Source organism: Balaenoptera musculus, chromosome 3 (genome assembly GCF_009873245.2).
Source record: "Balaenoptera musculus isolate JJ_BM4_2016_0621 chromosome 3, mBalMus1.pri.v3, whole genome shotgun sequence".
NCBI classification, from domain to species: domain Eukaryota; kingdom Metazoa; phylum Chordata; class Mammalia; order Artiodactyla; family Balaenopteridae; genus Balaenoptera; species Balaenoptera musculus.
Genome location: NC_045787.1, coordinates 167,533,061 through 167,548,237, shown reverse-complemented (window position 1 = coordinate 167,548,237; position 15,177 = coordinate 167,533,061). Strand labels below are relative to the sequence as shown.

The following is a 15,177-nucleotide window of genomic DNA, read 5'->3' as shown; positions in this document are numbered from 1 at the left end:
TTTTTATCCTGTTAGAAATCGGAAGCTGAGAAAAGTTCACAGCTCGAGAAAACACGAGGGCACGTTCCCTTAGGCACAGGCTCTGGTACCCCTGCAGGATCACGAGGCCGAAGATGGCCAGTGACATCACGATGTCACCACACGATAGATAGCCTAGGCCTTGCAGACCCCCGAAATGCCTCTCCAGGGCATAGCCTCGGCTGTGGCCCGGCGGGGTCAGAGAGCAGAGTTCACTTGTCAGGACCTATCCATGGATGGGCTGGGACGTGAAGAGAGGGTCGTGCTTCTGTGTCGTGTCCCCTCCCCCCCACCCTGGTGGGAAGTGTGCCCCTGTGCCACGGCCGGGATCCTGCTTCGTGCCTTTTCTTCCCTCCCCTCTCTGTCCATCCATCAGTCTGTCTGGCCTGAACCCCAGGTTGCTGCAGAGGCCTGGAGGCCTAGATGGGAAGGTGTGGGCTGGGGCCACGGCCCCAGGAAGGGAGGCCTCGTGGTGTCTCACTTGCTTTCTCTCCCAGCCCGGCCATCGGGCGTTACAGACGCCCCTGCCCTCCTCTGGCCGGAGGTCCGTCTTCGCCTGGAGCTCAGAAGCCCTCCTGGGGGGGGGGCGGTGTGTGTGTGTGTGTGTGTGCGCGCGTGTGTGCGCGCGTGTGTGTGTGCGTGTGTGTGTGTGTGTGTGTGTGGTGTGCCTTACACCCTCCGCTGCTCCTGATGGCCGCCTCTTAGCCTGCAGGAGAACCACCCCTTGCCAAGCCCAGGGGTGTTTATAGCCTGTGCTCTTTGCCTCTGGGCAGCACTCAGCGCCTGAAAAGTATCCCCACAGAATGCCCCGAGGTGGCAGAAAGTGAGCAGGAAGTGTCGCTGTGGTGAGCTTTGAATCCAGGCTTCGGAGAGGAAGCTCTGTTGTCAAGCGGTCTCTGTGTTTTATTTCACTTTGTGCCATGCGTGTGCCCAGAATTCCCAATGTCCGGGAAGCTTCCCGGATTAAAAAAGAGAGGGATGTGATCTAAATGCCCTGGCGGCTTTGCCTTTACACCTGAATCTGCCGAGCAGGGTCACCTGCCCCAAACCATGCGTATATGTTTTACTACAGGCAGTTTAAGGGATTTTCACCTGGAATTTTGGTTATGCAGGATTTTAACCGCACGTTTAATTTTAACGTGAGAACCTACAACCTCAGGTACAGCTCGCCTGTCATTCACTCTGTGCAGCTTTTATTAATGCCTGTAGCCTCAGTTGGAGTTTTAGGGTCTTAGAAGGAACCTAGACTCGGCACATTTGGTCCCCTTGCCTGGGGCCAGCCCTCCCCCCGCGCTTCCTGACTGGCTGTGCACAGCTTCGGGCCAGCAGCGTTGGGGAGAGGGGCACCCGACACACACCCTCTCACCATGGCAAGCGGTTGTGCGAGCGCCTTCCTGCCCACTGCGGGGGCCCTTCTGGAATGTTCCAGAGGCGGTCCCAGGAAGCAGTCGGACCAGCCCATGCGTTCCGTCCTGTAGGCAGAGCCCCGGGCCAGCCTGGCCCAGCGCGTGGCCCCTTCCGTACCCAGCCCACCGTGCTTGTGCCTCTGTCCGCTGTGCCCTTGCACTGGGAGGGGGAGTGGGTGTGGGTGTGTGGGTGTGGGTGCCTCTTGTCTGTCCGGCTCTCAGACCCGTCACACACGTGTGGGGCTGGCATCGTGGGTAGAAAATGCCGGGAGAGAGGAGACGAGTGGGTGTGCCACCCAGCTCCTCCACGGCTCCCTCAGGATTCCTCCCCCCGTCTTTAGCCGCGGGCCCTTGGCCCGGTCCTGACCACCCCTGCTCCCCGCTGCTCCCTGCGCACCCCCCCGCTGTCATTCTGGTGCATTCTGCTTCCCCCCTTAGCTCTGCTGCCCCATCTCCCGCTTGACCTCCGTCCCAGTGCTCCTTGCAGAACAGAAGCCCGACCACGCGCTCCCTCCCGGCCCCCAGCTCCCCCACCCCGCCCCCGCCGGGTGCTTCTGTTTATTTCCCATCCTCTGAAACCATCCTCCCTCCCTTGACGTGTGTGGCAGACGCATCTACTTTCCTGCATTTAACTGTCACATGCAGCTGTGTAACATGCCTCGGTAGGAACAAGTCACCGTCTTGCTTGCAAACGATGCTGCCGTGAGCGTGGTGGGCGCTGGGCTGCCTGGCCCCCCCGCCCCGGTGCGCACCTGAGGGCCCCTAGCTCAGTGGTTCTCACCGGGGGGACACTGGGCGGTGTCTGGGGACGTCTGTGGTGGTCACCACTGGGGGCTCCTGGCATGGAGTGGATGGGGCCAGGGAGGCTGCCCCACACCCCACGGTGCACGGGACGGCCCCGCACGGAGCATGACCGGCCCCGGATGTCCGCAGTGCTGAGGCGTAGACGTCTCCCTAGCTGCGGAGGCGCTGGGTACCGGGTGCCTGCGTCCTGTCATCGTTCTTAATGACGTTTGGCTTACTCTCCGCTGGTTTCCTTATGGTAGTGGTGCTGGAGACACTTGTCTTTCTCCATCTATTTTTATTTTTTCCACCTTTTTTTTTTTCTTTTTAAGAAATTAACAAACTTTATATTTTTAGAGCAGGTTTAGGTTCACAGCAGAATTAAGAAGAAGGTACAGAGATTGCCCATATACCCCCTGCCCTGCCCCCCCCACCCACTGTGCACACCTGTCTCCCACCAGATGGTGCATTTGGTACAACTGATAAACCTATGTTGACGTATTAACATCACCCAGAGTCCGTAGATTACATTTGGGTTCACTCTTGGTGTTGTACACTCTATGGGTTTGGACAAATGTGTAATGATGTGTAATCCACCGTTATGGTGTCGTGTAGAATAGTGTCACTGCCCTAAAAAGCTGTCGTGTAGAATAGTGTCACTGCCCTAAAAAGCCTCTGTGTTCCGCCTGTTCATCCCTCCCTCCCTTCCTCCCTCCCTTCCTCCCTCCCTTTACCTCCTGGCCGCCACTGATCCTTTTCATGTCTCCATAGTCGTGCCTTTTCCAGAACGTCTTATAGTTGGCATCATACAGTCTGTAGCCTTTTCAGATTCTTCTTTAAAAAAAAAAAATCTTTATTGGGATATAATTTGCATACCATACAATGTACCCATTTAAAGTGTGCAATTCACTGGTTTTCAGTGTATTCACGGGGACTTGAACCATCACCACAGTCGATTTGGGGACATTTCCATCACCTTCAAAGGAAGTCCTGCACCGTTCATTGATCACTCCCTTACCCCCCTCCCCAGCCCGTGGCCACCGCGAATCCAATTTCTGTTTGATTCCTCTAGGGACGTCCTGTCCGTGGATTCTGGCAGTGTTTGGCCTTTGGTGTCTGGCTTCTGTCTCTGAGCATCGTGTTCTCAAGGTCCATCCACAGTGTAGCAAGTGTCAGTGCTTCTCCCCTTTTTAGGGAGGATGGCCACACTGTGTTGATCCGTTCCTCCGTCAGGGGACCCTGGGTCGCTCCACCCTCGGGCTTCTGTGCGTCATGCTGCTGTGACCACACGTGTCGCCTCTCCCCGCTGTCACGGCTGTCCTGGGTCGGCCCCGTGTTGGAGGGCTGGCGCTATCTCACTCCCTGGCCCCCTCTGACATCTGGGCAGTGCTGGGCACGTTGGAGGCTCTTGCTGGGCTCTGGGTGAACGGGTAGCGTGGGCCCGGATGTCCAGGGTGGGCTTTGGAGGGACCCTGGTGGCCCCTGCAGCTGCAGGCAAGTGTTGGTGTGTTCAGATGTGCCTTTCTCTGGAAGAGGGGTCCATCACCCATCTGATCCTCAGGTTTGCAACGAATAAGAGTGCCCTGGAGCTTGCCTTCCCTGTGACCCCAGGTGCTGTTTGCATATTAATGGCAGTCAGCCCTTTGAACCGCCAGCTTTGGGTTAAAAAGTGGGAAGGAGGGAAAGTCGATCTTTTGTGTGTTCTTCTTCCTTCCTTTAGGGCACCGCTTCTGAACCAGGTTGCTCTGCCTGGGGACCCTGGGTGATGTCTGAGGCCATCAGTTGATTGTCACGACGGGGGTGGGGTGGGGTGGGGGTGGGGTGTGGGGGTGGGGGGGTGCTCCCAGCATCTAGGGGGTGGGGCAGGGAAGCTGCTCAACCCTCACCCCCTGCGGTGTCCATGATGGCCCCCCCCTCAACAGAGACTGATCACCGGAGGTCAGCAGAGCCTGCCTTAGGGTCTTCTGGAGGCTGAGGGTCCTCTTTGGGTGTTGGTGGAGTGCCCTGGGGCAGTTTCTAATAAAAGCCCCAGTGCAAAGCCTTTTGTGCCCTAGGGGTGCCCTAGAGATGCAGCTCAGAAGACAAACTCCTTCACACACCTGATGAGTCACGCCTGGTGCGGATTGTAGAGCCCTGCCGGCTCCCGGCTCCCCATCAGCCAGTGACTAGTGTGGGTGGAATTCATTAGCACAAAGGAGTTAATAGAGAGGCGGCCTGAGTGGATGAGGTTTGAGCTAGAGCCTTATAAGGCACCTGAGGGATGTCACGGGGCACCCACCCTTTGGTTCATGCAGGCCAGCTTCCCCCTCCTCGCCCTCCCCGGCACCGTGGACATCAGGGCAGGTCATTCTCTGTGGGGGCCGTCCTGGGGATCCTTAGCGCCCCCAACCCCGTCATGACAACCAAAAATGTCCCTAAGGCATCGCCCAACGTCCCCTGGGGGCAGGATCACCCTCGATTGAGAGCCAGGGGTACAGGTGACGCGTGTTTACTGTAACAGAAGTTCCAAAGCACATAAAGTATTAACACCTCCCCTGATACCCGATGCGTAGCCACGGCACAGCGGGGTTAGGCCGTGTGCTCCCGGGGAACGTTCCCCGAGTGGCAGCAGCCGTCCTCACTTGAGAGGGCCTGGGGACCCTGAGGAAGGGGTCACTGGGCACCCCGGGGCGTGGGCAGGCTTCACCGGCCGGTGGTCTGTTCCAGGGTGGGACCTCCGCGAGGGCTGGTGCGGTCCTTCGCCCGTGGCGAGCTCTCCGTGTCTGCTGACCTAGTCCCATGTCCCTGCAGATGGAGGACGGCCACACGCTGTTTGACTATGATGTCCGCCTGAACGACACCATCCAGCTGCTGGTCCGGCAGAGCCTTGTGCTGCCCGCCCCCAGCGGCGGTGGCACCGGCGGTGGCAGCAAGGAGAGGGACTCGGAGCTCTCCGACACGGACTCCGGCTGCTGCCTGGCCCAGAGCGAGTCTGACAAGTCCTCCAACAGTGGCGAGGCCGCCGCTGAGCCAGAAGGGAAGGCCGACGAGGATGAGTGGGATGAGACGGAGCTGGGCCTCTACAAGGTGGGGCTCCCGCGGAGGCCGGGGTCGGTGTGCTCCGCCCGGTTGGCGCCTGTACCCCAGGAGCGCCCCCCAGCCCTCCATCCCCGAGGCTGGGCACCCCCGTCCTGTCGTGACCATCTCCCCAAGTTTCCTTGGCGGAAACATAGGTACTCAGGGATTCCTTCCTAACCCCTAAAGTAGAATCCCGTGTCCGGGCCTGCAGGTGTCTTCCCTGTGGTCCTCACAACGGCTGTCAAAGTCCTGATCCGCTGCCATCCTCCCCCTAAGATCATGACATTTCACGGAAGGATCTGGATTCCCTCTTCTATGGAAAAATGGGCAGTTCTGGCCTCCCTGGGCCACGCGGCAGGGGTGGTTCTGCCCTCAGGGACACTGGGCGGTGCCTGGGAACATCTGTGGTTGTCATGACTGGGGGTCACCTGGCATCGAGTGGGTGGGGTCAGGGTTGCTGCTCCGACCCCCCCCAGGGCCCGGGACCGCCTCCGTCTGGAGAACGACCCAGGCCCCGTGTCCTCAGTGCCACAGCGAGAAGCATCCGGGCCCAGGAACCAAAGCAGGCTCTTGGCGGTTTTGCTCGTCAGGCATCCCTTCCCTGGGCCGAGTGAGAGCTCTCTGCCCCCGCAGGCTGGCGAGTACGTGGACGCGAGGGACACGAACATGGGCGCGTGGTTTGAGGCCAAGGTCATCAGGGTGACGAGGAAGGTGCCCGCCCAGGACGAGCCCTGCAGCTCCACCTCCAGCCCGAAGCCGGAGGACGACATCGTCTATCACGTGAAATACGACGAGTGAGTATCCGCGGGGCAGGCGGGCCTGGGGCGGCGGCTCCATGGACGTGCGACCTGGAGTTTGGAACTGCCTTGGGGGTGATGATCAGGATTTGAGACCCCACCCTCGTGCTCCCAAACCACACGGAGGCCCCCCCACCCTGAGGACCAGCGTCGTGGGGACCTCGTCGGAGAACCCTGCCCAGTCGTCCCCTCAGGGTTGCGGTCTCCCTGTTTCCTGTGCCATCTCCTTCATACCACATAGCACTGTGTGAAACCGTCTTAGGTGTCCTCTCTCTCCCTCACCGAATACACAGTACTTACGGAGCACTCACTGTGTGCCAGGCCCTGCGATAGGCATGGGGGATTCCTGTCTGTGAACACAGAGGGTGTCTGAGTGGGCTCTGGCAGCTGTAACAGCATACCACAGGCTGGGCAGCTTCAACCTCAGATGTTTATTTTCTCATGGTTCTGGAGGCTGAGAGTCCCAAGATCAGTGTGCTGCCAGGGTTAGTTCCCAGTGAGGGCTCTCTTCCTGGCTTGTAGACGGCTGTCTTCTCACTGCATCCTCACATGGCCTTTTCTGTGTGTGCACGGAGAGAGAGAGAGAGAGAGAGAGTGAGCTCTGGTGTCTTTTCCTCCTCTGATAAGGACACCAATCCCCTTAGATTAGGGCTCTGCCTTTTTGAGCTCATTTAACTTTGATGACACCCCTTAAAGGCCTTATCTCCAAATACAGTCACATTGGGTGTTAGGGCTTCAGTGTATGAATTTGGGGGATACAGTTCAGTACCTAACAGAGGGCAAGCGTGCCTGCCTACAGGGAGCTCACATTCTGTGGTTCTCTGCTGGGTCCCTACTGCCTACATCGGTTTCTGGCACATCCTAAGCTTAGCTCTAAGAATTATGGGAGTAATTGGACGAGTGAATCGCAGTTTTTGCAACATTCCCATCCTCTTGGTCAGGGGCTGCAAACTCTAGTTCTCAGGCCAAATCTGGCCCACGGCCTGTTTTTGTAAATAAAGCTTTATCGAAACACACCAATACCGATTCGTTTACACCTTGTCTGTGACTGCTCTCATGGTAATAGCAGCCGAGTTGAGTGTTCACAACAGACACCTTCCAGATGACAAAGCTGAAAATATTGACTGTCTGGTCCTTCACAGGAAAAGCTGGGCAGCCCTTGTACTTGGTGGTTTATTAGCAAAAATAATGAGTACCAGGCTATAGAGCTAGTCGCAATAGATTTGGGGTTGTCCCCCTCACGGCTGAGGCTTAACTTTGTTGCTAATAGAATATGCTACTTTTAGCTCAATTATTTTATGCCTTTTTTGAGGCTGCTGGAATATTCCTGCATATCCAGAATAATGACTTCCTATCATTTTCTAATCTCCAGTATGTTGTATTTACATAAACGAAATAATGTATATCCCTCTACAAAAATCACTTTCAACACATGTATGTGGAAGAAGTTAAGTTCTTCCCTCCCCGCATTTCCTGCTGTCTTAGTTTCCTATGGCTGCCGTAACAAAGTACCACTAGCGTTGCTCCGACAGTTTATTCTCTCACAGTCCTGGAGGCCAGAAGTCCAAAACTAAGGTGGCGACAGGGCTGTGAACCTTCTGGAACCTGAAGGGGAGAATCCTTCCTGCCTCTTCCAGCTTCTGGTGGGACCGGCAGTCCTTGGCTTGTGGCCACATCCCTCCAGCCTCTGCCTCCTCTTCCTGTGTCGTTCTCCTCTGTCTGCGTCTCATCCTCTCTTCTTGTAAGGACATCAGTCACTAGGTTTAGGGCCGCTCTATTATGACGTCATCTGAACTCCTTATATCTGCAACGACCCTATTTCCAAATTAGGTCCCACTCCAAGGTGCCAGGGGTTGGAATCATAGCATAGGTTTTTAGAGGATGTAGTTCAACCCACAGCACCTTCTGTAATTGGAACGTGTCGCTATAGCTGTGTGTTTTTGACACCAGCAAGTGAGATCATGGAGAGGGGGCTTTCCAGGCTGCTGTGATGAGCAGAACCCACACCCGTACACCAGGCGGCCCTCTCCGCCTGGCTTCTCTCTCTCTCGTCAAGGGACTGAGGTCCCCTGGCACCTGGGGTCTGAGCGTGGGGCTTTCCCCCCCTCCCTCAGCTACCCGGAGAACGGAGTGGTCCAGATGAACTCACGGAACGTCCGGGCTCGCGCCCGACACATCATCAAATGGCAGGACCTGGAGGTGGGCCAGATGGTCATGGTCAACTACAACCCTGACAACCCCAAGGATCGCGGCTTCTGGTACGACGCGGAGATCCTGCGGAAACGTGAGACCCGGACGGTGCGGGAGCTGCACGCCAACGTCAGGATCGGGTGAGTCAGTGCCTGCCGGCCTCCGCCTGGCCTCCACCCGGCCTCCGCCTGGTCTCTGCCTCCTCTCTGGGTCTCCACGCCCCACCTGCTTACCCCGCCTAGGGAACTGTCTCTGGGCCCCAGGCAGAGATTTCAAGCGTCCTTGCTCTCTTTTGTTTGTCGTTTTGAATTTGGCAAACAGGTGAAAAGTCTAAAAGGGGCAAAATCCAGAAAGTACTGAAGGCCACACAGTTAATATTCTCCCTTCTCTTCTGTCCCCTGGTCAGCTGGTTCTCCCCTTTCTGGAGACATGATGGTTCCCGGCACCTTCCAGGGCCACTCTGTGCACAAACAGGCGTGAACGTACACCGAACTACACACACCCACATGGAGGTGCCCTTCACATCAGGGATCAGCGGGCTGCTGGCCCCGCCCCTGATTGGCAAATAAAGTTTTATTGGCACCAGGCCACGCCCATCTGTTCACTGATTCACTGTGGCTGCTCAGTGTTAGGAGGACACCAAGAGGACAGCTGGGTAACTGTGAAACAAACCGTGTGGCCCACAAAGCCAAAAATATTTACCATCTGGCCCTTTGCAGAAAACGTTTGCCGAGCCCTGTTCTTCCTTGCCTCTGTGTGTGTAGAAAACTTACCATCTTACCCATTTTTAAGTGCACAGCTCGGTGGCATTAAGTACATATGTATTGCTGGACAACCATCCCCACCATCCATCTCCAGAACTTTCTCATCTTCCCAAACTGAAACTCTGTCCCCAGGAAACACTGACTCCCCATCCCCCTTCCCCAGCCCCCGGCCCCACCATCTACTTCCCGTCTCTATGGATGTGATGACTCTAGGCACCTCCTATGAGTGGGACCACACAGGATTTGTCCTTTTGTGTCTGGCTTTTTTCACCGAGTATAATGTTCTCAAGGTTCATCCGTGTTTCATGATGAACGTCTTTTTTGGTGGCTGAGTAATACTCCATTGTATGTATTGTATATAGACATGATCTTCGGGGCAACAGTGTCCTGAGCATAGGCACAGCAAGTGCAAAGGCCCTGGGGCAGGACCATTCCTGGTGCGTTTGTGACCTTGCAAGGAGGCCAGTGGGCTGGGGTGGAGGGAGAGAGGGAGGAAGGAAGCATTCAGGGCATGGCCGGGAGTGGTGCGGAGCTGGTGTGTATTCTCTGTTGCTGGCAGCCATCAGAGCTGAAAGCACGGGAGCCACAGGCTTCGACCTATAATTAGGACTCATCACTCGGGCAGCCGAGCTGGGAATGGACTGCAGGGGGCAGCATAGCCGCAGGGAGACCAGGGAGGAGGCCGATGGGGGCGTTGAGGGGCAAGGGCCCAGGGCTCAGCCCTGGTACAGTGATGTGATTGTTAAAAAGTAACCTGCTTCTTGTTTTGTTTCTTTTTTATGTTTTCTCGTTTTCCACTTCTTTAATTTCTGCTCTCATTTTATTTTTTTTTTTAATATTTTTATTTATGTAGCTAGTTATTTATGGCTGTGGCATGCGGGATCTTGGCTTCCCGACTGGGGATCGAACCCATGCCCCCTGCAGTGCAAGTGTGGAGTCCTAACCACTGGACTGGACCGGACTGCCAGGGAATTCCCTGGTCTCATCTTTGTAATTTTCTCCCTTCTCCTTTCTTTGGGTTGATTTTGCTTTTCTTTTTCTAGTGTTTTTTTTTTTTTTTTTTTTGAGGTAGTAACTTAGATTATTGTAGGTCTAATATAAGCATTTATTTATTTATTTTTAAACATTTATTTGTTTATTTTGGCTGCGCTGGGTCTTAGTTGTGGCACGCGAGAACTTTCAGTTGTGGCGTGCGGACTTCTTAGTTGCGGCGTGTGGACTCTTAGTTGTGGCATGCATGCAGGATCCAGTTCCCTGACCAGGGATCGAACCCGTGCCCCCTGCAGTGGAAGCCGGAGTCTTAACTACCGGACCACCAGGGAAGTCCCACTTGGCATACATTATCGACCCTTGAACAACTCGGGGGTTACAGATGCTGACCCCCGTGCAGTTAATAAGAATCTGAGCATTAACTTACAGTCTGCCTTCCATCTCTGCAGTTCCATTGTATCTGTGGTTCCGCATCTGAAGATTCAACCGACTGGGGATTGTGTGGTACTGCCATATTTACTGTTGAAAAAAATCCGCCTATAACTGGATTCGTGCAGTTCAAATTCATGTTGGTCAGGGGTCAATTGTATTTAGACCATTTACATTTAAGGTAATTATTAGTATGTTAGGGCTTGAGCCTGCCATTTTGTTATTTGTTTTCTATTTGTTTTCTCTGTTTCTTTTTCCTGTTGCTCTTTTTCTGTCCTTCCTGTGGGTTGTGTAAGTATTTTTTAGGATTCTATCTTGATTTATTATTTATTTATTTATTTATTTATTTAGCATATTATCAGTACATTTTAATTAATTATTTTTTGGGGGGCTGTGCTGGGTCTTCGTTTCTGTGCGAGGGCTTTTCTCCAGTTGCGGCGAGCGGGGCCCACTCTTCATCGCGGTGCGTGGGCCTCTCACTGTCGTGGCCTCTCTTGTTGTGGAGCACAGGCTCCAGACGCGCAGGCTCAGTAGTTGTGGCTCACGGGCCTAGTTGCTCCGCGGCATGTGGGATTTTCCCAGACCAGGGCTCGAACCCGTGTCCCCTGCATTGGCAGGCAGATTCTCAACCACTGCACCACCAGGGAAGCCCTCTATCTTGATTTACTGATGGTCTTCTGGAGTGTATTGCTTTATACGGTTTTTTTAGTGGTTTCTCTGGATTTTATCATAGAAACGTGTGACATACTGGTATCTCTTTTCCCACTTTGAGGGAAGTGTGGAAATCTTTCTTCCATTTACATTCCTTTATAGTCACTGTCTTGAACATCAGATGGTGTTATGGTTTTTATTTCAATCATCATATATGATTTAGAAAACCCGTAAGGAGCATAATTTATTGTATGGACCCATATTTCTGCTCTTTCTATTCTTTCTTCCTTCTTTTTCCTCCAAGATGCTTTCCTTTTTAATTTCCTATCTATTTGAAGAACTTCCTTCATTATTCTATAAAGGTGTGTTGGCTAGCAATGAATTCTTTTAATTTTCCTTCATCTGAGATGATGACCACCACCGTTATATTGAAGTAACTCCCAAGCATTGACTCATTGTATCTGTTAATGTTTTCAAGTATGTTTCTTCAAAATGATTCTTTTAAAGAGACATACTTTTAATGCTATTATTACAACATAAAAATTAACTAATTTCTTAACATATAGCCAGTCATTGTTCAGTCTTCCAATTAGCTCACTCTTTTTTTAAATTATTTGTTTAAGATCTAAGTAACGTCCAAAGATTTCAGTTAGGTTGGCAGATCTCTCTCTCTTTTTTTAAAAAATTTATTTATTTTATTTATTTTATTTTTGGCTGTGTTGGGTCTTCACTGCTGTGCACGGGCTTTTCTCTGGTTGCAGCGAGCGCGGGCTTCTCACCGTGGTGGCCTCTCTTGTTGCGGAGCATGGGCTCTAGGCACGCGGGCCTCAGTAGTTGGGGCTCGCGGGCTCCAGAGCGCAGGCTCAGTAGTTGTGGCTCGCGGGCTCTAGAGCGCAGGCTCAGTAGTTGTGGTGCATGGGCTTAGTTGCTCCGCGGCATGTGGGATCCTCCCGGACCAGGGCTCAAACCCGTGTCCCCTGCACTGGCAGGCGGACTAATTTATTTGTTGGGGAAGCCTGGTTGTTTGTCCCACAGACTCTGCACAGTCTGGATTTCCCACCGGCATCCTCACGGTGTCATTTCCTCTGTTCCTCTGTCCCTGTGTTTCCTGTGAACTGGTGGGTAGATCTGGACCTTCCCATCTAGTTTCACAGCCACGAGCCACATGTGCTGCCTAGCCCTTGAAATGTGGCCAGGACACATTAAGATGCGTCGTGAGTGTAAAATGCACAATGGACTTCAAAGATTTAGCGCTGAAAAAGAATGCAAACTAGCTTGTTAATAATTCCTTAACGTTCATTACATGTTGAAATGATATTTTGTATACATTGGGTTACATAAAACATCCTCAAATTGATTCCATCTGCTTTTACTTTTTGAATGTGGTTCTCAGGCAGTGTGAAATTATACACCTGACTCGCATTTGCTTTCCCTAGGTGGTTGCCGATGATGTAGGTGATGGGATGATCTGATGGAGGTGGTGAGATGATCCCTGGGGTCGTTTTAACTTAGAGGAGTTTTTGTATTTTGATCAGACCTTTATTGCTTTTGCCTGTTGGGCCTTGTTAAATGGGCCTTGTCTACACGCAGGTTAGAAATGATTCTCTCAAATGCATCACGTGATGAAACTCTGGTTTGTCTGTTGTTTTCACCTTGTTCCTGATTTGGTAGGACTTGAATTTGCAAGGGGAGTAGCTAATCGAGTTCACGGTGCCCTGCAAAAGCCTGTTCTCTGATGCAATTAGAGGCGGAGCTGTTCACAGGCTCTGAGAGCTGTGTTGACGTGGCGAAGTCTTCTCGGGCGCTTCGGCGGGGCCGGCCCTGTGGGATGTCCTAACGGCCCGTCTCTCGCAGGGATGATTCTCTCAACGACTGTCGGATCATCTTCGTGGACGAGGTTTTCAAGATTGAGCGCCCTGGCGAGGGGAACCCCATGGTGGAAAACCCGACAAGAAGTGAGTTCCGATCCCGCCCCTCTGCGGTGGGCAGGCAAGGCGCCCGGTGTGGCGGGGTCGTGCCTGAGCTGACCCCATCCTCCCGCGTCCAGGGAAGAGCGGGCCCTCCTGCAAGCACTGCAAGGACGACGAGCGGAAGCCGTGCCGCATGTGCGCCTGCCACCTGTGCGGGGGCAAGCAGGACCCCGACAAGCAGCTGCTGTGCGACGAGTGCGACATGGCCTTCCACACGTACTGCCTGTGCCCGCCGCTCAGCAGCGTCCCCGCTGAGGAGGAGTGGTGAGTGCCCGGGGGCTGCCGGTGACCCTGCGATGGCGGTGGGGGGGGGGCGGGCGCGAGGCCTGGGCCCCGGCTCACTGCAGGGAGGAGGCAAGGCGGGCAGGAGCGGAGCGGGTGTCCCCGGTGCTGGAGGGGACGGTTGTGACGCTGGGCTGTGGTCTGAGGACCCCGACCTGCTAACGGCAGTGGCTGTCGTTTGCACCATCCCCTCCCCGTGGAGACGGGGAAACCGAGCCCACGGCAGGGAGCAGGTGCCGTCGAGCTGCCCTGTGTGTTTGCCACGTGCCGGCTGGACTTGGCCTCGACGTGGGAGGCACTGCCATTCCCAGCGGGAGGGGGTCAGGGTCCGCCGTCCACCACGGGCGCCACTCGCCACACGCGGCTACTTCAGATGTGGCCCGTGCGACCGAGGAACTTGATTTCTTATGTCACGCTCATGGATTCAAGTTCACCCCCGCTGCCGCCACCCCCCCCCGCCCCCCCCCCCCCCGTCCTGGTCTCGGACACACAGGACGGCAGGGGGCTGGAAGGAGGCGGCCGTGCAGCCACGGGCAGAGGGTGACGTCCCTGTGGTCGCAGGTACTGCCCCGAGTGCCGGATCGACTCCAGCGAGGTGGTGCAGGCAGGCGAGAAGCTGAAGGAGAGTAAGAAGAAGGCGAAGATGGCGTCGGCCACGTCGTCCTCGCAGCGGGACTGGGGCAAGGTGAGGGGCCCCCGCGCCCCGTGCGCCCCTGCCGCCCCGCACCACCCCCTGCGGCCGTTCACGCTGCTCTCCCCTCTGTTTTGGAATGGACAGGGCATGGCGTGCGTGGGCCGCACCAAGGAGTGCACCATTGTGCCGTCCAACCACTTCGGCCCCATCCCGGGCATCCCCGTGGGCACCATGTGGAGGTTCAGAGTCCAGGTACCTGCAGACGTCGGGCCCCGGGGCTCGGCCGACGGGCGCTGGCCTTCCAGGAGTCCCTCCTCTGGGGAGGGCTATCCCAAGGGCAGGAGGCTGGGGATTCACGCCAGGTCCTTCCCTGGTGTGGCTCGGACTCGGTCTCTCGGGGGCAGAGGTTCTCATAACAAGAGTGATGCTTTCAGTGGAAGAGTCAGGCGCTGGCTCCAAAGGCGGGAGCGAGGAGGGCCGTCGCGCAGTGGCCGGTCCAGGAGGTGCCACTTATTTCTCGGTGGTGTTCACAGGTCAGCGAGTCTGGGGTCCATCGACCTCATGTGGCAGGCATCCACGGCCGGAGCAACGATGGGGCGTACTCCCTGGTCCTGGCTGGAGGGTATGAGGATGACGTGGTGAGTGTGGGGAGCTGGTTTTGTTTTTATGTAATTGTGGCAAATACTCAACGTAAAACTTAACCATCTTAATTATCTTTAAGAGCACAGCTCAGTGACATTAAGCACATTCACATTGTTGTGCAACCATCCCCACGGTCCATCTCAAGAACTTTCTCGTCTTCCCAAACTGAGACTCTGTCCCCAGGGAACGCTGACTCTCCATCCCCTTCCCCAGCCCCTGTCCTTACCATCTACTTCCTGTCTCTGTGGATCTGATTTCTCTAGGGACCTCCTGTGAGTGGAATCACAGTATTCGTCCTTTTGTGTCTGGCTTCTCTCACTGAGCATCATGTCCTCAAGGTCCATCCACGGTGTAGCATGTGTCAGAATCTCATTCTTCCTTTTTAAGGCTTAACAATATTCCAGTGTGTGGACGGACCACATTTTTGTTTATCCAGTCATGCATCAGTGGATGCCTGGGTTGTTTTCACATTTTAGCTACTGTGAGTAATGCTATGAACCTGGATCTGCAAAAATCTCTTCAAGTCCCTGTTTTCAGTTCTTCTGGGTATAAAGAAGTGCGATT

At 54.7% G+C, this 15,177-nt stretch overlaps 1 protein-coding gene across 4 annotated transcripts in view; it reads left to right on the top strand.

Annotated features, from left to right (window-relative positions):
• Positions 1-15,177, top strand: part of UHRF1 (ubiquitin like with PHD and ring finger domains 1) — a 32,896-nt gene that overhangs the window by 5,421 nt on the left and 12,298 nt on the right. For 2 of the 4 annotated variants that reach the window (XM_036849087.1, XM_036849088.1), the window contains exons 3-10: positions 4,998-5,273; positions 5,898-6,058; positions 8,176-8,391; positions 12,940-13,040; positions 13,133-13,319; positions 13,899-14,022; positions 14,116-14,223; positions 14,505-14,609. In XM_036849087.1, the coding sequence (XP_036704982.1) occupies positions 4,998-5,273; positions 5,898-6,058; positions 8,176-8,391; positions 12,940-13,040; positions 13,133-13,319; positions 13,899-14,022; positions 14,116-14,223; positions 14,505-14,609 (1,278 nt within the window). Of the gene's footprint in view, positions 1-4,997; positions 5,274-5,897; positions 6,059-8,079; positions 8,392-12,939; positions 13,041-13,132; positions 13,320-13,898; positions 14,023-14,115; positions 14,224-14,504; positions 14,610-15,177 lie in introns of all 4 variants that reach the window. The other 2 variants (XM_036849085.1, XM_036849086.1) reach the window with 1 other exon arrangement.